At 36.4% G+C, this 27,068-nt stretch overlaps 1 protein-coding gene across 3 annotated transcripts in view; it reads left to right on the top strand.

The window, feature by feature from the left end:
* LOC121411567 (cortactin-binding protein 2-like) overlaps positions 1-27,068 on the top strand; it is an 87,475-nt gene that overhangs the window by 30,364 nt on the left and 30,043 nt on the right. For 2 of the 3 annotated variants that reach the window (XM_041604360.1, XM_041604361.1), the window contains exons 3-5: positions 2,355-2,603; positions 3,372-3,479; positions 9,085-10,555. In XM_041604360.1, the coding sequence (XP_041460294.1) occupies positions 2,355-2,603; positions 3,372-3,479; positions 9,085-10,555 (1,828 nt within the window). The remainder of the gene's footprint in view (positions 1-2,354; positions 2,604-3,371; positions 3,480-9,084; positions 10,556-27,068) is intronic. The other variant, XM_041604362.1, reaches the window with a different exon arrangement.

The raw sequence follows: 27,068 nt of genomic DNA, 5'->3' as shown, positions 1-27,068 counted from the left end.
CTAGGAGAGAGCACAGTAAACGTATTACAGAAACATCCAATGTCAAATTTTTTTTAATTTTTGGCTGTCCATAACTTTAGCACAGAGTTAGACCATGGTCCAAGTTAAACCCGACTTCAGAATACGGGCCGATGTGTTTTATCTTTCATAATACAGTACATATACAGTATTCTTTAGAAACTCTAGTTACATGTATGCACAGCTACATGTAGAATAAGGTATGGTGGTGTATATGGATTACATGTAGGCGAGTAAACTGAGTCTAATCTTCCGTACAGATGATGATATGGGTCTTAAATTGTAGCATTGTTCAAGACATGACTTTTAACAATGGGTATAGATGTACTGTAAGTAAAAGCCTTGATTCTTTTTATTGCGTACTACACTGCCTCCCTCAAGTGCCATTATAGAAATCATGCATCGTGAAGCATTCTGTCTTCCATGTACTGTGTAACAATATTCCGCATCATAAACCCCTTTCAGAGCAAATGTTGCAAAGTACACGGTCTGTGTCATTTTAATCCATGTTTGCAATTTTCTGTTGTCAATTGTGCCCTGCAATTGCGAAAAATTGACAGTTGCTTTGTGAAGATGCCAAGTGTATTCGGGCTCTATCCTTAGGTTTAATCAGCAGGCATACTAGAGCAGAGTCGCTTCAGTGATTAGCAAGATAAATAGTGACTCCAGTCAGATAGCCAATCATCCGTCCCCATCTCATGGTGCCTATTTAATGAAGCAAGGAAGACGTATTGTTGGGCGCAATGACCAAATATAAAACCTAATATCATTGCGAGTATCATGGGTTCATGATAGGATGCCAGAAGCTGAATGTGATAAAATTGGGTGAAATATTCACCAAATCCACCATATAGATTTCACCATGCCTGAATGAAATATATGATGAGCCCTACTTGATGACTGGATATGATGTTCATCCGTTATCCAATCAGAAGTGGGTCAACTCAATATTCACCACAAAATGGAAATATTGAAGGAGAAAAGGTTGAAAGAGAAAGCAATTTATGCATCATAAAGAAAAATCAAGTTGAAAAAAAAAATATAGAAAATTTGTATTTCATTTGTTCTTGCTAAATCTTTTGAAAGAAAAAATGTTGGAGGGAAGTGGCAGGATTGGAATAGAGAGTATTACATGTAGAAGAAAGGGTGTAATACCTTTAATATCCAGAATTTCAGTCAGATGACACTTTTACAGTAAAATAAGTTAATTTTTGCTTCAAAGTCTTGCATGATTGAAAATTCTCTTGTGAAGAAGGGAATGGAAAAGGTCCCTATTGGCTCAGCTATAAAGATATCTACATGTTTGTATTTTGATATATTCATTTGATGTCAAATAATTACACCCCCTTTTTTTAGAAAAATAAATGTGAAGTTTTGTAGTAGTTGAAAAATTAGAAATGACATACATATAGATCTTGATCGGTTATCATGAAAGCTTTTAGATGTGGGATGCCATTTATGTTAATATCTGATTGTACATGTAGTAAGATGTTAACATTTGATTTGGAAATTATAGAAGATTTAGATAAGTTTCTTGGCTTGGTTATCATGTCTGTGGGAGCATTGGCGTTAATTCTTCTTTAATCAATTTACATGTTTTGCATGAGAAATTAAGGCATTATATCTTATCTGTAATTATCAATGATATTAAAGCTTTGGTTAGAAATGAATTTTGATGTTTTATTGATAACACCCATTCCTTTTTTAATCACAATGTTCCAAGAAACTGTCAACAAATTGCTTTAATTGAAGTAGCATGAATAACAATATCTCTCCTCACATCTTATCATTATTTATTCTACCAATATAAAAAAGTACATACACATACATTAGAATAAACAAATACAGTATTCAAACATATAAAGAAATGTGGGAATGGCATGTGGTTCAGGGGGCTCAAAAGCGAAATTCAGCACTGTTGCCCGGAGGCATGTGCCCCCAGACATGCTGCTCCCAAGACATAAATCAGATACATACTCTCTTACACAAAATATTGGAATGCAAAGGAAGGGGCCCCAAAAAAGTAAAGTAGATTGGCTTAGAGATGCATTTATAAAAAAAGATTACCACTGCAAAAAAATGTAGTAAATAAATCAACACCTCTCTCCTTTGAAATAAAAACATAGTTTTCGAAATTATATTTTTGGATGTATTATTGCAGATATAGGGTCTTGTATACAAATCTGATATAGCCACTACTTTTGTTATAAAGCAGTAAACAATATACATTTTAATAAAAATGATGATCACTACATTTGATTCAAATGAGAACTTTAATCTTCACCTTTAGAAAGTTGAATTATTTTTTTCTTTTACTATTTTTCTTCTCTCTTTAGAATGAGCGTACCAAGCTGCTGAAACCCTCCAAGAATCCCCATCGGCAGTACACCTTGGCCAACCCTTACACAGCCTTGGTGAGAGACAGTGAGAAGGCCACAGGGAAGGGTGACTCGGACGAGGAGAAAACCAAGGGAACAGATACCAAAGATGTGGTGGCTTCGTTGCATGCTGTCATAGAGCATCATCGGAAAGCAGAGGAGAGGCTCAAGAACCAAGTCCAGACACTCAAAACCAGTCATTCAAAGGTAACTGTAGACATGATGATGATGGTTGTGGTGGTGATTGTGGTGATGATGATGATGAAGATGATGATGATGATGACAATGGTGATGATGACGATGAAGATGATGATGATGATGATGATAACGACAGCCAGGTGCCATGGGGGCAGTAATGCTGCTGATGATTAGGTGATTTTGATGATCACACTGATGATGATGGTGGTAATGACAAAGATTATATTGATGTTGGTATTGGTGATGATGATAGCATGCAGATTACTTCAAAAATGTTTACATAGAAGTTGTTGATTTTGATGATAAGAATGATGATGATGATGATGGTGGTAATGATAAAAATTATAATGATGTTGGTATTGGTGATGATGATAGCATGCAAATTACTTCAAAAACGTTTACAAAGAAGTTTGTTAACTTGAAAAAATGTTAACTTAGAAGTTTGTAGTTTGACAATTCAAGGTCTAATTTTCTATGAAAATATAAAATGGTGATAATTGCAATGATAATATGTTTAAAGTCAATAACAGTAGTGACAATGATGGAGACTATGATGAAGATGATGATGATGATGATAATGAAGATGATGATGATGATGATGATGATGATGATGATGATGAAGATGATGATGATGATGATGAAGATAATGATTGATGATGATGGTGGTGGTGATGATGATGATGATGATAGCATGCTGATTACTGTATAAACATCAACGTAGAAGTTTTTTTCGAACAATTTGAAGTCTTAATTTCTGTATGACCTGTGTATTTTTAGGCTGTGAATGAACTTGAGGATGAGAAGAGAAGACATGCTCAAGACACAGCACAAGGAGATGATGTCACATACATGCTGGAAAAGGAGAGGGAAAGACTCATGCAGCAGGTAGGAATAAAAAAGAGTTAGCTTTCATAAAACTTTGTAATCACTAACATTCACAATGACTGGTATGAATTACTTGAATGATAAGTTGTAATCGGCTGAGTCCCAGACCATTTTCTATCATGGAATGAAGCGGGGGGGGTTCTAGGGTGGGGGGCTATTACACCAGGTGAATCACAGAAGGGTTTTTGTTGTAATGTTTGTATAGTGATCATTATAGACTCATGTAATAGAAAATGTAGCATTCATTATGATACAAACAAATGTTGTATTAAATGGGGTCGAGATGATGCTAAAAAACAAATATCCCCATCAGATGCATATTACAATGTAGCAGCATCAAGGGTGTTAAATCAATTTTTTTTTAATGAGTATTAAAGGGTCTTCAGATTTGTAGGCATTATGTACCAGCCTGCATGTAGAGAAACCAAAAAAATACAGAAATTTTAAAATTCCAAGGGGCCCTTTGATGAAAAAGATGCACTCATAACGCAACTCCAAAAATCAAACGCATCATGGTATTCAACCAGTCCGATGCTCGTGAACAACAGTAAGTCCTTCCTCAACGGGGTCCTTGGTGATTGTAAAAGTCGTGTGATTTAGAAGGAGGGCTATAAACTCCTATGAGGTCAGTCAATTGACTGATCATTTCACACAAAATCATTGTACAAACATCTTTACCTCTAAATCTATTCCTCAGGCATGGCTCTCTCCATTTCTGCCTATGTTCAGACTTTCCCCATTTCTTCCACCCCTCCCCATTTCTCCCTCTATTGCTTTTCTTTTTCCATTCGTATAGGCCTACTTTATCATCTCAATTTCAGCATTAATGCAAAGATGTCACTTATCATGTACAATGAAAAGCAATTAGTGTTACAATGCATCTGTATGATGCTATTAGATTTGTGTGGGGTCTTGTCAGTTTTACAAGAGACCTTTACACACTTTTACTTTTACACAAAACTTGTTAATGGATTTTGTTATTCCAATCAACTGTTTCTTTTTTTTTTTGGGGGGGGGCGGGGGCTAAATTTTTTTAGTACGTCTTTGCTCAGCGCTATGTTTATTTCCAAGCTAAGTTCTTATCACTTTTGAACATAATTTATCTCGAGCATCATTCTAGAATGTACCACTATAGGCCTACTCAATGTATTGATATTCATTATGCATGCATCGCTCTCTGTTCTGTCATACGCATACATGCAAGTGAAATCATACACACAGGTGATTTGAGCAAACTGTGTGTTTAATCTCGAGAGCAATTTAAACTTGCATTGAGTGGGAATACATGAACCTGTCTCCCAGGTTAAAAAAAAAGACTTGTTAGGGTCATTTATTGTGAGGTTCACCAACTCTGATCGCCTCGGGTCAAAAGAACCGTTTTGTTATAGAGGCATCATAATGGGCAGTCCATCACGACAGAAGTACACTAAACTTTTCATTGGCCTTAGACGTCAAAAGCTAGATTTTCTAAAGCTGCCCTAGAACTTGGGGAAAACCTGGGAATCGGATGCCTCTCTTCATTTGCCATGTACAATGTATGTAACAAATGAAGGGCTTTTTGGAAATATGTATATTTGTTTGGGGATTCTGAATTTATAGCGAATGACAAGGAAGTTGCCAGTTTATTTATATACATGTATGTTTCTTTGAATTGTTGGTTGATTCAACTTTTTAGTGTACATGTAGTACTCACTGAATATATTGTAATATATATTCAGGGTTATTGCAATGCCCCTCTTGATGTAGTACATAAAATTAATAGTTGATTCTGGGTGGTTTCAAACCGCCTCGATCACAAGAATCCCGTTAAATTACGAGAACTTTTTTAGGCTAAAGATACCCATTAATTTATTCCTGCATTCACACCGCCCTGAACCATACCCTTCGGGATAAGTTCCTGAAGTTACGAGCATGCGCAGTATGGTCTGATAAACAGGCAAGGCGCGAGATTCAAAATCACTAGCCCAGCAGCCACCCACAGCTCCCGCGCCCAATGACACGCTGGGCTAAAAGTTCCCGTAATTTGCTTTCACATCGCCAAAATACCTGCGACCTTGGAAAAATCCCCGCGAAAGTTCTCGTAATTTCGCCAAGTACCTACTATTTAGCGGGTATTTTCTTTCGGGGAAATTACACGTAGTTTGCTTTCACATTACCAAAATACCTGGTATTTTCTGATCGGGGTAAATTTCCCGATCAGAGAATACCTGGAACTGACGAACTTCGAGGTGGTCTGAAAGAACCTTCTGTGACATTTTGATGTGGCAGCAGATTTGTTCCTTTGCAAAATCTGAACATTAAGCCAAACATCTTGTCACACCAAATCCTATCCCAAGGTCGAATTCTCACATGCTTAAAACCAAAACCTTGTCACAAAGCATGTTTAGGGAAATGTACTTCACCTCAGGGAAATATATTATGGAAAAACTTAATCAATCCACTGACATGTTATATTGTCAAATAATAGCCTGGAATCCAAAACACATACCAAATGATTAAATAGCTAGGAAGAAAAGGGTGTAATTCTATTGTAGTTAATATTCTCATGATGGAAATGATGGATTATTTTATCAATAATTGATTTCATATTCATCCTGCTGAAGTGACTACATTAGATGGAGGAAACACAAGCATTTCCTGCATCATGTAGGCCCAAGTAACCTCTAGTTGAAAGTACAGGTGCCAAATGTCAAATTAGATGCAAACAATATGGTGTCTGAGAGTAATTGGATTAATTCAGTCTAATTAATTGCTGGCTCTCCTTGTCATATTTATTTCCTCTTCTGATCAAGAATGTCGAATGCAGTCAGTGACACAATGAGAACATGTTTACATGTGTGGGCTTGTTGTGAACCATGATAAATGGCCACTCAATAGTTGAAGCTTCAACAACAAGAGTACTTGTATAAAAGAGTAAAAGAATTTTAATGGGATATAGTTCAGGAATTCTAATGGTTATGATTATGTGTAATTGGCCATTTGATTAATCATGGTCTGAACAAAATGAATGAAAATAAATAAAGCAATAAAGTATAACTCCACACAAATAGGTTGAACAGAGGCAGATAATACATGTAATTTTGATAATCTAAAAAATTAATCTACTCTGAGGTAAAATAATTGTTTTTCTGTTCAGGGATTATTTTTGCATGAATAATTCCAAAAATAACCTTAGAGTATTTTATATGAAGACTTGTAACTTTCTGGAGCTTTCTTTATTTGATATGAAAGGGAAGGGGCAAAATTTCACAAGGAAAATGTCCCTTATTATCTTTGTCTAAATTGTTGATGCTGTTTTTAATAGTTCAGACTCTGGAGACTTTCTGTAATTGCAGAATTTATTGATAATACAAAAGCTCTTAACTACTGCAGCACATAATCTTAAAAGCTAGATGATTATTATTGATGTACAAAGAATTGAATTAAGATTTTATAAACAAGAAGGCATAGAAACCTAAAAGCAAAAAATGCCATACCCCTGATCTGCGCAGACCTGCTAACCAGTACGCTTTTGGCATATTTACATGTAGTACATTTTTGCAGTATGTGTTTTCTTTTAAAAATATGTTTTTTTTTAAAATAAAATCATAATTTATTGAGAAAAATCATCTCTATATTTCTCTATTTCATAAGATTTATAAAAATGTGGATATAAGATCAATGTAATTTCAGGTAACTTTTTTTTCAATCATTTTGTTCAAACCAGGGTGAGCTATACACATGTTTCGATGTTTTTTTTTCATCTGCAATCTTTTTAGCTTGCATGCAGCTTGAGCGCGGCAATGAGCAAGTGCGCCATGCATTTTATTATGAAATACACTTTTTTGGGGGGAAAAATACTTTTTTTATCACAGAATACAGTTTTTCATGCCCAGAGGTTGGCAGGTCTGTCTGTGCCTTCAGAGCAAAATAACACATTGTACTGCACGTTCAATATGTAAATTAGGAAAGAATTTATGGAGCTAAATTTGATAATGACTTTTTATTGATAAGATGTCAAATTCTAATGTATTAAATCAGTCAGCATTCATGTAAATGAAATTAAACATTATAGATCATGTTACAATGTAGGCCTAATATCCAAGAAGTTGTATTGTTTCTAAAACACACTGCTCCTCAATAAGGCATTGTCATTAAGTGTCAATAAAAGATATTTTGGTAGCATAATACAATTATTGTGTTTTTGCATCAAGCTTCGTTTTATTTTATAATTGATCATTAACCTCTTCAAGAAAATCATAATTAGATTAATTACACCGCGCGAGGCTTACTTGCAATTTGATTAAGCGTCAATGCAACAGTGTCATTGATGCCTATCACTGAGATGACGCTGTGAGTTATTTTAGCATACTGTCTAGCCAGCCACCATCTGATAATGTGTGTACTTGGCAATGTAGGGAGATTTGAATATAACAGGTTAATATGACCGAAGCCTTTATAATCCACTGCACACATCCCATGTGGGGGTGACATGGGGGCATGATGACTCATGCTAAGAAAATCGCTATTAAAAGGCTCTCTCTCTCTCTTCTGTGTTTTCCTCTCTCTTGCCTTTCTCATTCTCTCCCCCTTCCCTTCTCTTCCCACTCTTCTCTCTTCCTCTTCCTTCCTCTTACTTTTGATTCTCTCCCTTGTGCTTTTTGACTTCTATTTCTTTCGTTCCCTCAATCTTTCTCTCTCTCAGTCGCTCCCATATCGATTCCAATTGTTCACTGTGCATGCCTCTAGAAATTACAATTCAGTGATGAAAATTAAAGAGTGTTATATAAGTATATTATTATTTTAAAATCTTGAAGGAGTTGTTTAAATTGCCCAAACTCTTGTAGATTACACTTTAATTTTATATCCATACATCTGTATAACATTCAGAAAATAGTACTGCACTTCTCAGTCTAGAGTATACATAAGGTTTTCCTGTTTAATATGCCCAAGAATGAAAAGAAATCTGCCTATTGTACAGATATGGTGCTGCTTGATTATTGCAGGCTACCTATAAATCAAACTTAATGCCCACTGGTCTTATTTTTAGATGTTTCAGGTGCAAAGTATTTCATTTTCATACATTGAAAAGTCTTGCGCCCTTTCTGGATATTTCAGAAATTGAATGATAATCCAGGTGTAAACCAAAATTTTTTTGTTCCTGAGCAAAATTTTCTTGTCACATTCCAACAAAAATTTGTTATCCAATCAGTTATTAAAAAGAGTAAACTAAAATGTCAAAAGTTACCCGGACAAACTTGTGACTTGTACTCAACATAATATACATGAATATAACATTGCTCATGACATCATAATGATGTCATGAGTTGGTCCTCACAACTTCAGACAATATTTTAGACTTGAAGCATGCATGCAACACACATTACTTTAGTAGCACAAAGATGTGATTTTTCCTCATCTTGTCTTGATAACAATATGAAAAATGTTGAACTTTGTCAAAAAGTAGCAAAACTATTTGAGGCAGCTTTATTGCAGTCCTGCATTTCTACTTTCTTGAACATTGAGATCCAAGTTATTGTTGCCCAAGCAGCGATATTGATGTTGTGATTAACTCGCATCATCACTTAAATATTTATGTTATATTATATTTTGTATTTTATTGCAGGTGGACTTTGAGAAGGCCCAGCAGAGCAAGCTAGAAAAGGAGTGCAAGAGATCTCAGGGTCGGCTGGTTCAGGAACGCAAGAAGCATGCAGAATTCATCAAGCTCATGTTTGACAAACATCTCTTACTAGCACAGCAGCTCGGAGACACTCAACAGAGAGCCATGGAATGGGAGACCCAGGCACAAGCAATGAGAGCTGAGGCGCAGAATGCTTCAAAGCTTGCCGCTGAAGAAAGGAACAAAAGTGTGAAAATGGAAGCAGAGATGGAGAAGAAGCTCTCGGATTTTGATATTGAGCGAGAGCAGTTGTTGGGAAGGTTGCAGCGGGAGGAAATGAGGACTAAAGAGCTTAGAGAAGAGCTGGAATCTCTCAAGAAGTCTTCTAAGAAATCTGCAGAGTTAGTTAATGGACGTGCAGCGAATGGTAGTGAGTTGAATAGCAATTCAAAAGGAAGTTCTGCAAAGAGTATATCAAGCAGTGGTGACGGTAAAACAACTAAGGGAAAAGAGACTCCTGGGTCGGTTCGCAAACCAGCAGTAGCTAAACCAAAAGCTTCAGCTAAAATCTATGGTGCAAAAGGATACAAGACTCCTCCTCATTCTGATAAGTCTGAGGCCTCATCATCATCGTCATCTTCAGAAGATATCAATGTGACTGTTTCCTTGAGCAGAGTACACTCTGTGAGTCCTGCTGCTCCAAGTCCAAAGAGCAACTTGTCAGAAAGCAAGAAACCAAGCATAACCTCAAAGCCCAAGCCTGGTACCACTAACCTTTCCAAAGGCACAGGCAAAGACCATAAACCTCTTAGTCCTGCTTCAAGTCTGGACAAACTATCTGGGAAAGCATCTTCTGCTTCACCTTCATCAGGGGTGTCTCAGAAGGGAACAAAGATACCCAGCAGCAGTGCCATGTTTGCAAATTCATCTCAACTGAGAAAGAGTGCCCCTACAGTGGCAGTTGTTGCCCCACAACCCAGCAAGGCTTCAAATATATCTCAGGAAGCTAGCAAACAACTGCCTGTAAAGAAATCCTCAGACAGTACAGACTCATCTAAAATGGACAAAAGTGAACCTAAAAGCAATGCTTTGTCCAGACCGACAACTTTAGCTTCAGGGGATACTGCAATGAAAGCAAAAGAACCTGCTGGGAAAGTCTCCCAGTTACGGAACACTCTTACATCACCAAAGGACAAAGACTCGAGGGATAAATCTCCAACCAGGGGATTTGTTGGAATGAATGTGAAAGCAGCTGCAGCTCAGCTCACCAGTCCCGTTGGTAAGAAAGTCTTCAATCCACTTGGAAACACTCCAAATAAACTCAATTCTTCCACTTCCTCAGAGCCTAGTGGTACCACTCAAACCAAAGAAGCTCCCACAAGTGTCAGCAGTACTGCCATCACTGACAAAGTGAAACCTGTGGTGACTTCTCCATCGTCCATCACCCCAGGAAAACGCAATGTGTCACCCCGAGGTACTCCTCCACCTATTCCACCTAATAAGCCCTCTCTTATACCTCATAAATCACAACCTTCTGTTTCCTCCACTTCTTCTGCTCCTCCTACGGCTTCCCTGTCCACTATGTGCTCAGTTACATCTTCCTCCACTACTGCTTCATCTAAATCAACAAGTACAACAACTACATCATCCTCTGCTTTATCTAAACCAATAAGTTCAACCATGTCATCTACTTTATCTAAACAATCAAGTTCAACATCATCCAAACCAACAAATACAACCTCTCCTTTATCAAAGCAAACAAATGCATCTTCCACAACTGCCTTTACAAAAACCTCAAACACACCAACATCGTCGTCTGCTTTTTCAAAGCAAACCGCTAATACAAATTCACCCGCTTTGTCTAAGTCAACGACATCTACAACTCCTCCTGCCTTTACCAAATCAACAACATCTTCTTCCTCAACTCCAACCACCAACTCTCACCCCGAGTCCAATGGCCCCAAGAACTCCCTTACCTCCAACTCCCTGTCCAGCTCCAGGAAATCAGACTCTCTGGTCGAAGCCCGCAAGCAGCTTTTTGCCAATAAACTTGGCAGTGGTGTGGGTATCAGTGCAACTAACCTGCGGCCACCCTTTGAAAGCAGCAACCCAATGCTCATGGTCAATAACTCCAACTCCAATAGCCTGGAGTCCCTTAACGAAAAGACCTCGTCCTCCTTGGTCACAGGAAGCTCCATCCAAGGAAAGGCTGCTGCGCAGGTGGGTCACCAGACTATAGAATTGAGCATGCCCAGACTGGTCCTCTTGTTAGCCACAGTGCTCTGCCGTCAGTTGTTTCTTGTGCAGAAAAATAACGCTAACACCCCCTTATCCCAGATTGCCAATTTCCCTTTGCTTTTTTTTATTTTGATTCAGTTTTTTCCTCTTTGCTTTCCTGCTTTTTTCCCTAACTTCTTAAACTAATACCCACCTTTAGCACTTCATTGTGGCCAGTTTTTGAGCCACTTTCCATGGTATCTTCTGCTGTTTGTAGTTCACACTAACAATTTTCAAGACTAATTTGTATCACTGGTTAGAAACGATTGCCATCAGATCCGTTTAGCAGAATCATGTATAAGCATGGTAGATTCGGCTGTATTGAGGCATGTCTAGTTGTAGATATTTTACAAGAGATCTTATTTAATCATTTTATTTACAACAACATCCATTTATTTGGTACTCTTTTCTTCATTTCAAAATCCATTTTAAGTGACAGTTACGGTTGTTGAAATCTTGAATAAATCCATATTTTGGTCATATCATTTTTCTACAATCAGTGACAAACAGCAATTGAATACTATGTGCTATAACAAGTTATTATCAATATGCATTTCATATTTTTATTGACTTCTCTCATTATCGCTCCTCTTCTAATGATGATCCTGTTTCAAGCCATCTTCAGGACATCAAAGCAGCACTCTTTAGCTGTCCAATTTTATTTTGATTTCTTATCATTTTGGGCCTTATCCAAGATGTAGAAAACAGAGATTGTAAGAAAGGAATAGTGAGAGGGAGGGAGAAAGAGAGAGACGGAGAGAGAGAATGAGGATGGGGGAGGAGAGTGTTTTGTAGTGAGGAACAATTCTTCATCATTGGTGAAGCATTCTCCGTCATTCCAGAATCAATAAGAGTTGATGGGATTAGGGGCGAGTGCTTCACCTAAGGACAAACAAGCGTTGAGATGTTTTCATTGTTGCTCTTCTGTGTTCTGCCATAGGTGCTTCTTTTCCTTAAATCTACATATTTTCATGTCCTGTTATTAATATCAGTCATGGTTCTTGGCCGTAGCCACCCAATCTGCTCTGTGGATTCCATTTCAAAGTTGGAAGTCCTGGCAGAAATCATGAGAAGCTTCATTTGAAGGATGGATGGTTCAGTTCATGTTTAGACCCAAAGACTAATCAATGCCTAGAGTAAGACGTGGTTCTGACATACCATTAAATATTTAATATATGCAAAGTTTGATGTACAAAGTCCTTTCAATGTGCATAAATTTGTAGCAGTGTTAGTACTAAGAATATTAAGCAAATTTGTATGATATTACATTGCATATGCAATATTCTCAAAATTAAAACAACAACACAGAAAAGTCACTTAGTGGATGGACAAGTTCAGTTAGATTGTAGATCATGTTTTGATAAATGGTTTAAAAGGGGGAAAAATGGGTAAAATCAATCCTATATAATAGAAAAATCATGCACCAGCTTGATATAGAGAAACAAATCCAACCTTGGAAAAATCTATATTTTTAGCCGAATGTTTGGGCAAAAATGAAATGTTTCCCTTTTAGTAGACCTTTCACCTGGCATGTAACTGACAATCATATCTTGATATTTTGCCATCTGGATATCTTATTTTAGTTCAGGATAGATCTAGCTGCCAATCCATAACCTTCTGCACCCAGGGACATGCCAGAAAATAAATTGATTTGTGCACTGATGTTTGACATTTATTCCCAAAGACCTGAAGGTTTCAGAGAAATCCTTCCCAACCTTTCTGTATGTGATGTGAATTGTTTTTCCATATTCCCTACTCCCCCAAAAGCCTCCCCAAGCAGAAGCAGAAAAAAGGCAGAAAAGGACAGAAAATGAAATCCAATGTAACAGTAACACAAGTGGGAAGGGATGTCTCTATTATTTTTGGTGAGATGTTTCAGTTTTCATGCACCATATGAGTCATTTCCATGATTGAATCAATTTGTTTACAAAAGTGGGGGGGGGGGGTCTTTATCATACCTATCATACCTATCATAACATTTGGAGAATGCAGAATGGCATTCTCGAGTAATGTGTATTTAAAAGATAGGATGAAATAAAAACCCATACTGGTATATTATCCCCACATGCAAATTATTCAACATACCAAACTAATTTTCCCCTTTTAGGACAGTTTTTGTCTTTTTATTGAATCAAAGGTTGAAGAAGAAAGGACAAAAATGTATCCTTGTAATTATTTAGAAAGCTATTTTTGCTATTATTTACTGAAAACAAGCCTATTTAGACTTTATTAAATGGCCTACTTAGGGGAATCAGGGGAGAATCGCTTCACATAAGAGATATAGATGGGGGGGTATGAGCAGAAATAGTTCCTCTAAAAGTTTTCCATTCGTTTATTATGCACCATTTCCCTTGTCATAATCACTTTTGATACTCTGCATTGTAATGAGCGACTTAAAAGTAGACTTGTCATATTTTGCATGAAAATTGTATTGTTGACTGTGAATGTGGTTTACGTGGTATGGCAATTGTTCTGCTGTTCTTGTTGTATGTCATGCTATATGGAAGCATGTTCACATTTCTTGAAGTTTTGATGCAACCGGATGAATAAGCATGCATAATTTTTGTTGAAAGCAAGCATGAAAGTTGTGTTTTAAAGTCACTTGTACTTTTATGTATTTGTCGTTTAGATGTTTGTCGTTCTGACAAGAATTACTTTGACTGTCATCTACTCAAATGATTGTATTTTTGAATTGCTTATGGCTCTTTTCATTTTTAAGTTTTATAAGTTCATACAAGTTTCCTGGCCATACCTATACATGTACATGTCTTTCAGATTCATGTGTATTTCTTTTTATTTTGGAATCCATTACAATTTTATTGTATTCTTTTCCTTAGACTTAATAGGCATGACAGCCTGAACTTTTTTTTCCTATTTCCCTAGAAATTCTGTTGTTCATTTTTACCACATTATATGTTTGGGAACTGATATGCTCTCAAATTTTAGTGCAAGAATGAGATGTAGAATGATATGATCTAGGTAAACCCTAATCATTTCCAGGGTAAAAAGTGTATAGTTTAGGAATACATGTATGTAAAAAGTTTCAGTAAATACAGGAAAAGTCTCCTTACTCTGCTCTTACATACAATCATTCAGTAATATTTTTGTTTTTCTTTTTTTTGGTTTATTTTGTATATCAATACATTGATATGTTCGAAGAATGTGTAGTTCTTGAAGTTACAAGGGAAACTTAAACTGTGTATGATTTTGCTAACATTTACAGGCCAAGAAGTTCGGCAAGGCAGTAAGTTTAATGTTTCATAAACCCCTATTCGGTTTTTATTGTGGTTTATTGTTTTATTCATTGTCTTTTATACCTTTTTTTCTAACTCTAACTTTTAAGAAAAAAAATCTAATTCATTTATTTCCATTTCAACCTAATAAACTTATATTAAAAAAATTGCAATGATGGGTTTTTAATAATTTCTGTTTGATTGCAGTTTATTTTTAGTCCATTTAAAACACCTTACCATTATTTTGTGGGCCCATCTCATTAGAAAAGCATTAATACTATTTCATCACCTACATCCCGCTCCCCTTTTTAGTTGATTTTTCTATCTTTTTCCATTGAACACACTTGATTTTACCATGTAGGTTCCTCTAGAAGTTCATTTGAAAATAACATTTTATTAATTTTTCTGAAAAGTGTTAGTTGTTAAGTTATTTATAATCACATAGGCCCCTTTAATCTTATTTGAAGCAACTTGTATTAATACATTAAGTGCTAATTCTCCTATTGGTTTGATCAAGAGAATGCCTGTTTTCTTTGTTTTTGATAGCTGACGGTTTAAACAGTAGTACAGGATTGAACTGTGTATACTACTTCATGCCTCTTTTTTAATCCTTATTTGTGTTTAATGTTCATGTTTGGGGATTAGAATTTAATATTCTTTGCCACGCATGGATTATTGCGACCTTGCTGGACAAAAATATAATGGTTGTGGTGCAGTAGCATTCTGAGCTCTATTCCAGTTTTTTTTGTTCCTTCATCCCCTCTTACCAAAATCCTCTAATCTTGGAGAATCAGGGTGTGTTCATATAATTTTCTTTACCCAGAATCGCACATTGATATTACAAATCAAAAGGGAAAAGTAAAGTGCAATTACTTCAGACAACATACAAGCGATTTTTCATCAATGCTCATTTTTCTTCATATCAAAATATATACTACAGTGCAGTTTGATCTAGCAATTATAGTTCAACTTTTCAGACACAATTTAAGTCTAAACTTGAAGCAGTCTACCAGTATTCAATCAAATGTTGATACCACGCCGTAGTACAAGGATGAAAATATTTGTCTATTTTTTAAAGCAAGTTTTAGCATCCTTCTGTTGTAAAATACAGTTCTGTGCACTTGGAGCATTCACGGAATAAACTGCCAGGTACCCATTTCCTCACCTGGGTTAAGTGCAGCACATTTTGCTAAAAATTTTGAATATCATGCTAGGGTGGAAAATACTAACTTGAACTCAACCACTCACACATTCTTTAACAGGTGCTTTCCAGACATAAGCTCCAAAACAATAGCTACAACCTCCTCACCCCAAAATCTAGTTGACACTTCAAGGATCTTTGAGAAAATTGTCCAACTATTCACCATGAATTGGCAATTTCCTTGATGGTAATCGTTTTGCTTGAAAGAGATGGATAAGGTGCGACTTTGCTCTTTCTTCAATGTAGAATATTACCAGCTGAACATTTGAAAAGATATTGGTATAGGTCTTTATTCATCTGATATAGCTTGGAGGTGATGAATGGTTTAGAATCCACAGAAATTTATGAAATTTAGTGTTGCACCTTAAACAACTGATAGGCTAAGTTTTAACCTCAAATTCTTTAGCTACTTGTCCCAATAATGTGAATTTCAAAACCTTGTTTTTTGCCTCTTACAACAAGTGTTATTTCTTGTCTGAGTGCCTTAGAATATAGAAAGCAAACTTTAAAAAAGAACTACAAACAATAAGGAAACTGCAAGTAGATTTTTTTTTGTTAAAGTGGAATCAACAATGATGGAACCAATATCATAGTAAACATGTTATTACTATTGATACCAACAGTAGTAAGAGATAAGAAATGAAAGTTGCTTATTGAAATTTTTGAATTATTTATTTGGCTACTAATTTTGAATTGAGTTAAGTTAACTTTAATTAGTTTCCAATGTTTTCTGTCACCACCTGTTTTCTTCGAATACATTCCTCTTTTAGAAATTGTGTTATGTTTGCTATGTTGTAGTTACACTTTATTCTTTGCAAGTTTTTGTCCTACATGTAGGCCCTACAATTTATGTGTACATTTGCTCATTCACTCACTATTCATATTGAGAGTCATGCATTCTTCTTGTACTGTCTAAAATATTGTTATGTACTTTGATTTTCTACTGTCTGACTTCTGCTTACAAGTTATTTTTCAATGGAAACGTCAGGAGATGAACTAAAATGGTTAGAGACCAACCTCTTTGTAATACTGTTCACTTGGAATGTAAACATCAGTTTTCAAATTTCTTTCATTAGTTTTTTTTATGATTTAAAGCACATTGTTTTGTCCCTGTTATTTCAATCCCACCGATCATACTGAAGTTATAGGTCAAATTTGGTTGTAAGCAATGCATACGTCTACACCGAGGAAGTCCTGCCATAGTATTATCATTATGTGTTCGATAGTAATAATAATCCACATTTATAAAGCGCTTAATACATCTTATTACCCTGGTCATCGGATCCTTCCATGCCCGCATACAATGTATGCACCTCTCCACTCCCTGGGGAGCATTCCAACAAGAGTTCCAAGACTCGATTGCTAGGCATAATAGGCTTTCACTTCCTACGGGGTACCCATTTAACACCTGGGTGGAGAGTGGCATCAAATTTTATCAGAAGTGGTTTTGCAGGATGGCCATTCAAGTTGCATCTATTCATCATTTCATATTTGAGACTTTGAAAACATCTCTTTTTTAGGGGGGAATCAAATGCAAAAAAAAAATACTTAAATGTAACCGTGGTGGTCTTTTGCAACCATGTTTCTAAGATAGAGTGTGACAGTTGAATGCAGCCATTATGATCTGAGATTACTGAAACAGAACACCATATTTTTTCCAGAGTTTACCCACATTATAAACTGCTGAAGTCATGCTCAAGGTTGTCTCTTGCAGTTTTGACCCTTTGGAGATGATTGACAGGATTTTTCCTTATATCGGCTAGGTTTTATGAAGTATAGGTTCCTACATATTCAGAATTAGATATATTCTGATTGTTTGTAATGCAGTTTTATGTACTGGTAGTAGAAATTAATGTTGCCCACAACTTTCCTTTCATTTATGTAAATCCCTCATAAGTTTTCCTATCTAGGCTTGAACAAGAACATCTCTTTTCTTTTACATCCAGTCCACCCTAACATCAATTTTATATGAATAAGCAAGCGTAACTGTGAAATTTCATGAAAAGTAAATGTAGAATGAGAAAAGCAAAACTTTGACATTTCGGATGTGCATAACATGAGTGGCATGAACAGTGCAGGCGATGTCAAACACTCTTCCCTCAATATATCTTATTGTAAGAAAATGTCTAACTGAATTTTCAGGGGTATGCTTATGAAGAGGCTCATGCATTTATCAAAGAAAGTTAATACGGAATAATGATTTTATCAGTTCCACAATGCCATAAACCTTTTATATGATTTTGGAGATTATTTTTTAAAAATATATGAGGGTATAACACAAGGCTTCACACAGATGTATATGACATACACCCATATTCCTCAATGCATCTTGTATCATGTAAGCATAGACAAGATCCAGTATAAAGTAAATGTAATACCCAGACTATTACCGGAGACCCATCATTTGTAACATGTCACATGGATCATATTGCGAGTCTTATGACCCCCATTACACCAGGCAAGATTTGGCCATGAGGGTGATAACAGATGGAACATTTCATCCTTGATGCAGTCTTGGAAGGAGAGTTTTTTAATGTTGCTGAGGAATACCAATTCCATTCCAAGATGCCACCCCTACTTAGGTATAATTATTGTCCTTCTCTGGCTGAGTGAGGTTAACTGGAGGGTAACATGAATCAAGTTCTGAAGATGAAGATGATATCATCATCTGGTAACCGGGAGGATAACATTCTCGTAATCATGGAGATTACATCTATCTTCTGTTAAGAGACAAGCCAGAGTCATTAAAGGGAAGCCTCGCTGCGATAGAATAAGAAAAACAATGGAATACTTACAAATTGGGAGGTACTTTTCAAAATTGCAACAACTTTAAAGGGGTTTTGAATTTATTTTTTGATGAACTTTTGATTTCAGGCAAGGAGAATGGGCATCTTTGGGTAGAAATGTGAGGCTCGTTGCTGGCGGATATCTTCAGGCTCTTAATCTTTTTCAAGCTGGTATGAATGCGTAATATAATTTGTCAGGTTTTTTGAGTCCTGATAATTCATGGGTACTTTATTATCAGGTAGGTGTTTCATACAGCTGTTCGTATAAAGCTATGAGCGACTTTACAAATGACTGGTGGCCCTATCTCAGGAACTGCAAGAAGGAACGCCAATGAAAATCTGGTATGCATTATTCATTACAAGAAAGGATCGCCTGTCGTTTTTAAGTTGCCCTAACTTACAAACAGCTTTATGGAACATCCTTCAGGAGGATACGAGTATGCCTTTTCAGGGCCTACACCAATACATACCCCAGATTGCATGGTACTAGCACTCTATTTGAAGATGTTATTGTCATGGAAAGATGTGAAGGAGAAAGCTGTAAAGTGATTGTAATGTCCCACCCTGATTCTCATCTTAGTCTTGATAAACTTTTGAGTTGGGATAAACAATTGTAAATATTTATGTCAAGATGTTGGTCATACCACAGACTTAGTTGTACATTGTAAATGTGCTGCTGGCCTTGTTAAAGCACTGTTTACCATCAAAAGCATGTTAAGTACTTAAACAAAAACCTGACTGAATTTTCTAGACATTTGTTTTGACATTGATACACGGTAACTAGTCTGAAATCAATATATTATTTTTTTGTTCATACAACAGTAAAGCAAAATTTGCCTATTGCTTTTCTAGGAGCTTGACCAAATGGCTAAAACTGTACCTGATGAAAGAATTGATCGGACTTTGAACAACTTCAAAGCTATTAACACAGTTTCCAATTAAAGGGGGAAAATTTTGAAAGAAAAAAAAACATTCTCTGCAGTTAATACAGCAAATTTTGCATTAGTGGAAGCAGCTAAGACTTGGAAAATAAGCTTTGTTTTTCACAATATTTAGGTTAGTTAACTGGAATTTTCAATGAATGCTTCTCCCCATCAAACAGAAAAGAAATCATGAAGTTTATCTCATTTGAGTTTCATGGTGTTATACAGAACTGAAGAAAAAAAAAGAAAGCATGGTATTAATGAGGTATGGTGCCCATAGCACAAAGCTTAGCAATCGTAGAACTTTTTTTTACGATTGATTATATTGACTACAATGTGCAATCAATCGTGAAAATCAAGAATACAATTAATTTCCAACCTTTGTGTTCCTGGACCCGGGAGAGCTTGGAAACCTTGGGTCACTTTAGCATCTATTAATGAAGCCTTAATGAGGCAAATCCCTTTCTGAATTAGGCATAATTTTTACTCTTCCTGAAGTCTGTGTATATTAGGCATTTAATTGCATCAACGAATGGAACAACCTCCCCTCAAACGTGGTTGAGAGCCCATCTGTAAACAGCCTCAAATCCAATTTGTTGAAATTATGGAACTCAAGAAAAGAAAAATTTGAGCCATATGAAAGTTTTGCTGGTCCATGTTCAAACGCTGTACATTGCCATTAAAATAGTGTTCTGGAATTTGTCATGAGAAGTCAACGAGAGGCAAATAAGTTTTTTAAACTTCAAATACCTACATCCAAGATATTGTTTAAATTCCAGTCCAATCTCAAGGTAACAAGTTTGGCAGTTACTTGTTAAAATATGTAGTTGGTCTGAAAGCTTGTTCAAGTATAAATTAAAGGCCCCAATTGTAAAGAAATGTTATTTGGCTGTTGTTTTAGTAATGACAATATTACATTTTTTTTTCACAAGGTTCTTTTTTCAAAAGGGGATTACTTTTCGATTATTGAATGTGTCTTTTTGCGGAGAAGCCCTGCGGTGGTTTGTTTACGGGTTCTGCTTTTTAGTTTTCATCACTTGGTGATATTAATAGTGATCTTAGCTAGATTTTGTCTGGATATGGCTGACCGGCGGTTGTAGACCAGAAGACGGAAGTATCTTACTACCCCACCTGTTCCCAGGGTACATCCTGATGAGAGGGATGTCATGTTCCCCCCTCCTCTACGCCTTCCCTTCTCTACCTCACTCTTTGGCCTATTCTGCCATCCTATGACAAAGAAAGCAATTCTTTAGAATGAGTTTCTTATAAAAAAAAATGAGGAAAATGTGTTATTAGGTGGTTTCAGACCGCCTCGAAGTTTGCCAGTTCCAGGTATTCTCTGATCGGGAAATTTACCCGATCAGAAAATACCAGGTATTTTGGTAATGTGAAAGCAAACTACGCGTAATCTCCCCGAAAGAAAATACCCGCTAAATAGTAGGTACTTGGCGAAATTACGAGAACTTTCGCGGGGATTTTTCCAAGGTCGCAGGTATTTTGGCGATGTGAAAGCAAATTACGGGAACTTTTAGCCCAGCGTGTCGTTGGTCGTCGTTGGGCGCAGGAGCTGTGGGTGGCTGCTGGGCTAGTGATTTTGAATCTCGCGCCTTGCCTGCTTATCAGACCATACTGCGCATGCTCGTAACTTCAGGAACTTATCCCGAAGGGTATGTTTCAGGGCGGTGTGAATGCAGGAATAATTAACGGGTATTTTTCAGCCTAAAAAGTTCTCGTAATTTAACGGGGATTCTTGTGATCGAGGCGGTTTGAACCGCCTATAGTTTTATTTAGAATTATGGAGAGTTGCTTGCTTTTGATAGGTCTTTATGTTAGAAATTGGGGATATGTGACTCCAATTCCTTTTACTGAAAATATACCATATCATGAAAACAGTCAATTTTTTATAAAGCAAAAAAAATGTAAGAGTTGCTTCATTCTGTCACGAGGCAGCAGAACATAGACTTAATTTTATTTTACGTGAAGCATTCTTGGCATCACCAGATTTCCCACAGAGTACACCCATATCTGGCGCTGCACAGTGGCTGTTGGACCAATGATCAATTGGGCGAAAACATTTTCTGAGTATTTTTTTTTCAGATTTAATTTTGAACAATATAACATGGATTGTGGACAAAACTGATGGCTCTTTATTTTGTCAATGTGATTTCTGCCAAGTGCAAGCTACGATTTTATTGTTCATTTCTAAAGTCTGTTGACCAGGAGGGTGTGTTTGAAAGCAGTTTAAGTATCTTGAATGTTTTTAAACTAAGCAATTACTGAAGAACCCACCATTTAAAAAAATTGTGGGAGGGATAATTTCGTTTTGATATCAAATGATGGAGAGGGGTGCAACTTCAGCACCTGCCCAGACTATACAGTGATTCCTATTCTATAATATAAAAGGGGTAGTTTGTGTAGATTTCATCCTTCATAATAAAATTGATAATTCTTTTTGAATCGGTATAGTTTGGCGATTGTTCCAGGGGCGTCTTAAGTGCAACTTTGAACTTCCTGCAGGTTTGTCTCTGCACCTGAAAAGTAACACTCAGCCACAGGAAGGTACGTGTAGATATATATCATGTTTAAACTGAAGATGACATGGAGCAACATTCTGTACTTCCTCTGAACCCAAAGGCTCAGTCCAAATTCTTACTTAGATGTTTCACAAGGTCCTTTCAGACCCACTCAATCTCCAAATTTATAAGAACTTGCACTTGTATTTTTCTCATCCATACAAATCTGAACCAGACCAATTTGGGTTTTGTTCAGTCTGAGAAGCAGATGAGGCATGTGCCATCAAATTTGCCAACGCAGCCTGTGCCCTATGTGTTGGATTAAAGTTCTTGTGATTTTCTTTCACCCTGCGCAGACACCAGCGATCTTTTAAAAGCCCTGCAGAAATTCTCATAATTTGAGAAAGTACCTACTATTTAGCGAGTATTTTCTTTCATGGATATTGCAAAAGTTCTTGTAATTTGTTTTCCGATCGCCAAAATACCCTTGACTTCGGAAAAATCCCTGCAAAAGTTCTTGTGATTTCAGCAAGTACCGGTACCTGCTATTTAAAGGGTATTTTCTTCCAGGGATATTGCAAGTATTTTGCTTTCGTAATGATTACCCGATTAAAATATGTATACCAGGAATTTTCAGTTTTCATGTGGGTCTGGAAACACCTATGTTCTTGTACTCGAGCATTACACACCATGAAGCAACATTATGCCTGTCAATTTATGAGAGAGCTGTCAAAATAATCACTGCTCGTGTTCAGTCTCTGCCAAACCGTCACTCTGTAAATGAATTATGTTCATTTTTTAACATCACAAATACATTCGTACAATGAATTTCGATCGTATACAGGGCCACAAAAGTCACCCCGGGAGTTCTTATTGGGCAGTTGTTTATTTCATTATAGGTTCGTTTACAAGTCAAAGGGCAACATTGATGAATGGAATGTAAAGTTAGCGAAGTACGTTTACTATTTAATTTGTTGGTGCTGTATTTTCAGTGGGGTATCAAGGAAAGCTGAGAGTGGGAAAAGTGTTGAAATTGTGCCCTCTTCAAACATTATGACACTGGTGTAAGCAAAAAAAAACGAACCCTGCCGTTTTACCTCTACCAGCATGGTTGGCTGTTTTACATATATAATCGGATTAAACTAATCTTCATTTCATTATTTTATATCATTCAATTTTTTGTAAATTTAGTATAAGTGCCTTTTTTTGCAAGCCCCTTTGCAAAAAAATAAAAATAAATCATGGCTGATATTAGTATAGTGAAACAAATAAGGAAGGGATAATTTCAGACGCATAGAAAACAAAAATGTCCGAAAAATTATTCAAACTTTATCTAGGAAGGGGAGGGGGTAATCATCTTGCTACACAGGTCTGTATAGCACATGCATGCAAGCAAGATTGAGAGAAGACAAAGACAAATGAATACACTATCTTGCTCACAGCCTGTTATACATGTGTACCTCTTATTTATTTGAGATGTGGCAAGCAAATTAGCGTCTCGTCGTCATCTCACACCTGACTGGTTGCCCTAGCGCGCTCCACAAACTGAGAATTTAAAATCAGGGCGAGCAGGCAGGCGCCGTCATGCATTCATTGCTGGAGGGGGTACCACGAAGGGGGTACTCGGGAGAGATACAACACGAGGAATGTTGTTTTCATGTTGAGTGAAACATCCAACAGTCGTAGGCGGGCTGTCCATGTGCACCGCTTGGTGTTTTGGGACTGTAAACGTCCCGGTTTGTCTCTGATTGCATTGAGGCTTGATTAAATCATCAAATTTCACCCTCTAATCAATTTAAAGGGGTATCTGCCAGTCAGACAGCTGGCATGGATTTCTGCATTATTAGATGCACTGTCTTAAAGCACTCAAAGAAGATGATAGATGAATGAGGACTACCCCCTTTAACAACTGGACGGGGGGTTGACATGAAGAAGAATATATTTTCCTCAGTGCAGGGATGACCTTCGGTTATAGTTTATCAGAAGGCATGATATGTTTTTCTTTACAAAAATATATTGCATTTTATTCATATCAGATATCCTTCTTTATATGTAGCTTATTGTAGAATTTTGAAATTAATGTGTGAGGAGATGACAATTGATTAACAATCAAGTGCAGTGTTATGTCACTTCAAAGTTCGCATCACAGAACTTGCTCATCATTTTTGTAGTACCCCTGTAATAGTTGAACGATCTAATGTCCCTTTTATGAATCATGATCAATTAGTGACCCAATTATGAATTAGAACAGTGATCAATGACTGAGTATCATTGTTGGATAACTTGGATTATCATTAATCATGATCCAATTTTGGGGCTTCATATTTAATTTTGCTCTTCTCACAAAGATGTCTATTCGGTCGAAAAAGGTAATAACACTTACATTCTCAATCACTCTCACTGAAGCGATAATGCGATATTGCTTGGTATTTTGATGATTAAATAAAGGTTTAATTCCATACTTGACAGTAATTTTTATGGAATGCTATTAAACCTGTAGCCTGGTTTCATTTTACCTCTTCAATATCCATGACAAAGATTTTGTACCAAGGAATTTATTGTTTATGGGTTTTTTTTTTCTTATTTTATGAAATGTATTGTATATAGGAATAGGAAAAGTGTTCAGAAAAAGTTTTTATTTTATGGTCTTGTTCTTAATTTTCACCAAGCAACAGAGATCTTAATCATTATTCTACAACAGGCCATCTGTGATTTTTTTTTCATAATTTCACAAGATCAAAATGTTGCAGACATGTGTACATTTCAAGTCAGCATTTTCATCCCCAAGTCAAATCCACTTATTCGGGAGGGGTAATGAGTGGGCTAAATCTAACACTCCCTATAGGTTCTGATGTTTTCAGTTTGCATTTTGATTTGTGATTCTTGTTTGCAGTAGAAGCTTAAGAAATTCATTGAAAGCACTCTAAGAAGGAAAGTATATTAAGAATACAATCTTATGCAGACTCTGTATCCTACCAATGCTGGAGAGGCATGTAATAATTGGTGGTGATTTATAATCTTTTGTGCTAAGCATCTCATCTCGGGGAATCTCTGTAGTAAATTTTTAATAACATTTTGTGATTTATTGCATTCATCAAGTATCGTTTTTAATGGGAGGCAGCAATGGGATAAGGAATTCATGTCCTTTTGCCCTCTGCCGTGCTTTCTTGAAAATATGATAGCAGAGGTGAGAGCAGTTGTACTTTGTGGAAGCACCGTGGTGTAGCAGTTCTGATTCTCGCTTTGTAATCAGAGGGTCGTGTGTTCGAATCCCACCATGACCTAGCGCCCTTTGGCAAGGCGTCAATCCACACTTTGCCCCTCTCACCCAGGTGCTAATTGGATACCGGTAGGAAACAACCGTCATTGTGGTTGGTTTAGCAAGTTTGCTCCTAACAGGCTGCTTGGAATGCTATGAATCCAATGACCGGGTAATAATAATTGTGAAGCGCTTTGAACAGTCGAAGATTGATAAAGTGCTATATAAATGCCAATTATTATTATTATTATTACTTTACAATACAGTTTAATCTGCAATGAATAAATAATGAAAGAAATTACTATATCAACAGTGATATAATTGTTTTGAAAATCTGAATCATGCATTGTCAAACGTTTTAGTAATAACCTCTGTTCAACACAGATTCATGGATTGTTCAGACCACTAGCCTTTTCGTGTATGGCGGAGAGATATGACGGAAAAAATATTGACTTGCAGCGCTGAATATTCCCTTTAAGAAATCTACAAGCAAATCTTTGTACTTGGGCTGCAAGCACTGTGTCTCTCATGATGTATTAACAAGTTGATTCAGATTACTGTCTATCTTCCATGTAACATACACCCTTTATATGCATCTAAAGGGAATTATCTGCCCCAATAGTATATCAGTTTGGAAAGGGAATCCTCTTTTCTAGGCATCTGTGTATGGACAAACACGTTCTTGGCTGCTTCCATAATTATTGATAGGTTGTGAAGCAGGGATCTGATAATAGGGACCTTCAAAATGACAGGGGCATGCTGTGGGGTTTTGTTTTGAAAAAAAGGAGATAATTAAGCTTCAAGATGTTGTTGTAAACATTGACTTTCCTTACAATTTTACTCTCCAGATGAGAGCATTTTGGTGACTGGGTTTTCCTGGTTACAATAAATGTCATTAGAAAGATAGATCGGTGAATGGACAGATAAATAGATAGCAAATACACATTGACAGACTGGGATGGACTTGACCTTTAAGATGGACATTTCCCCATCAAATCATTATCTAAACCCCAAAAGAAAACAACAGAAATGAGCACAGCTAGTAGAAGCCACGCAGAATGTTGCCATTGCTCGTAAAGTCAAACCTTATCCTTACATTTATTCAGAAAACTTGTCTTGTCATCTGGAGATTACATTGTCTTTTAGTGAAAGTGCATGGATAAACTGTGTTGATTCCATGCGGATGTGGTTTATATTGTTATGGATACACAATCATAAGGATTTTTCTTTCTTTCTTTTTAGAATATATATTCATCAAATGCAGCTGATTGTAGATAAATTTTCACTTAAGAAAACTTCATTCATTTTGGTGTAATGTAGTCTGAGTAGGATAAATTTTGTAAATCTTCTTGACTTTACTCTTTTTAGAAATATGTTCATTAAATTTTGCAGCCCATAGTAGGGATAAATCAAAATTATTTCTGGCCAGAACACTCTCATGCATTTTAGTGTAATGCAGTATTTAGTACCATCTTGACTTAATGTAAATTCTTCTCATTCATCCAGTCTTGTGTTGTTTTTTCCAGTTTTTCGATCAAAGGTTTCATACCCTGTATGTATTACTCAATGAATGCAGCTGATTGTAGAAAACATTTGAAGAATATTTCACATTTGAAAGAAATCTTGGTGCCATAATTGCAGTTTGAAAAGTAATATTTTGCAAGTCATCTTTAATCCCCATCTCCTTCCCCGGTCTCTGATGGAAACATGAAAGTACCTTTAGGAAGTGACTAGTGTTCAAGAGCTTCCTACTTTTGCTCCTTCTTTCTCTTGACATTTTCACAACAATATGTGA

The sequence above is a fragment of the Lytechinus variegatus genome, chromosome 3 (assembly GCF_018143015.1).
Source record: "Lytechinus variegatus isolate NC3 chromosome 3, Lvar_3.0, whole genome shotgun sequence".
NCBI lineage: Eukaryota > Metazoa > Echinodermata > Echinoidea > Temnopleuroida > Toxopneustidae > Lytechinus > Lytechinus variegatus.
This window is presented reverse-complemented; position numbering and strand designations above follow the sequence as displayed.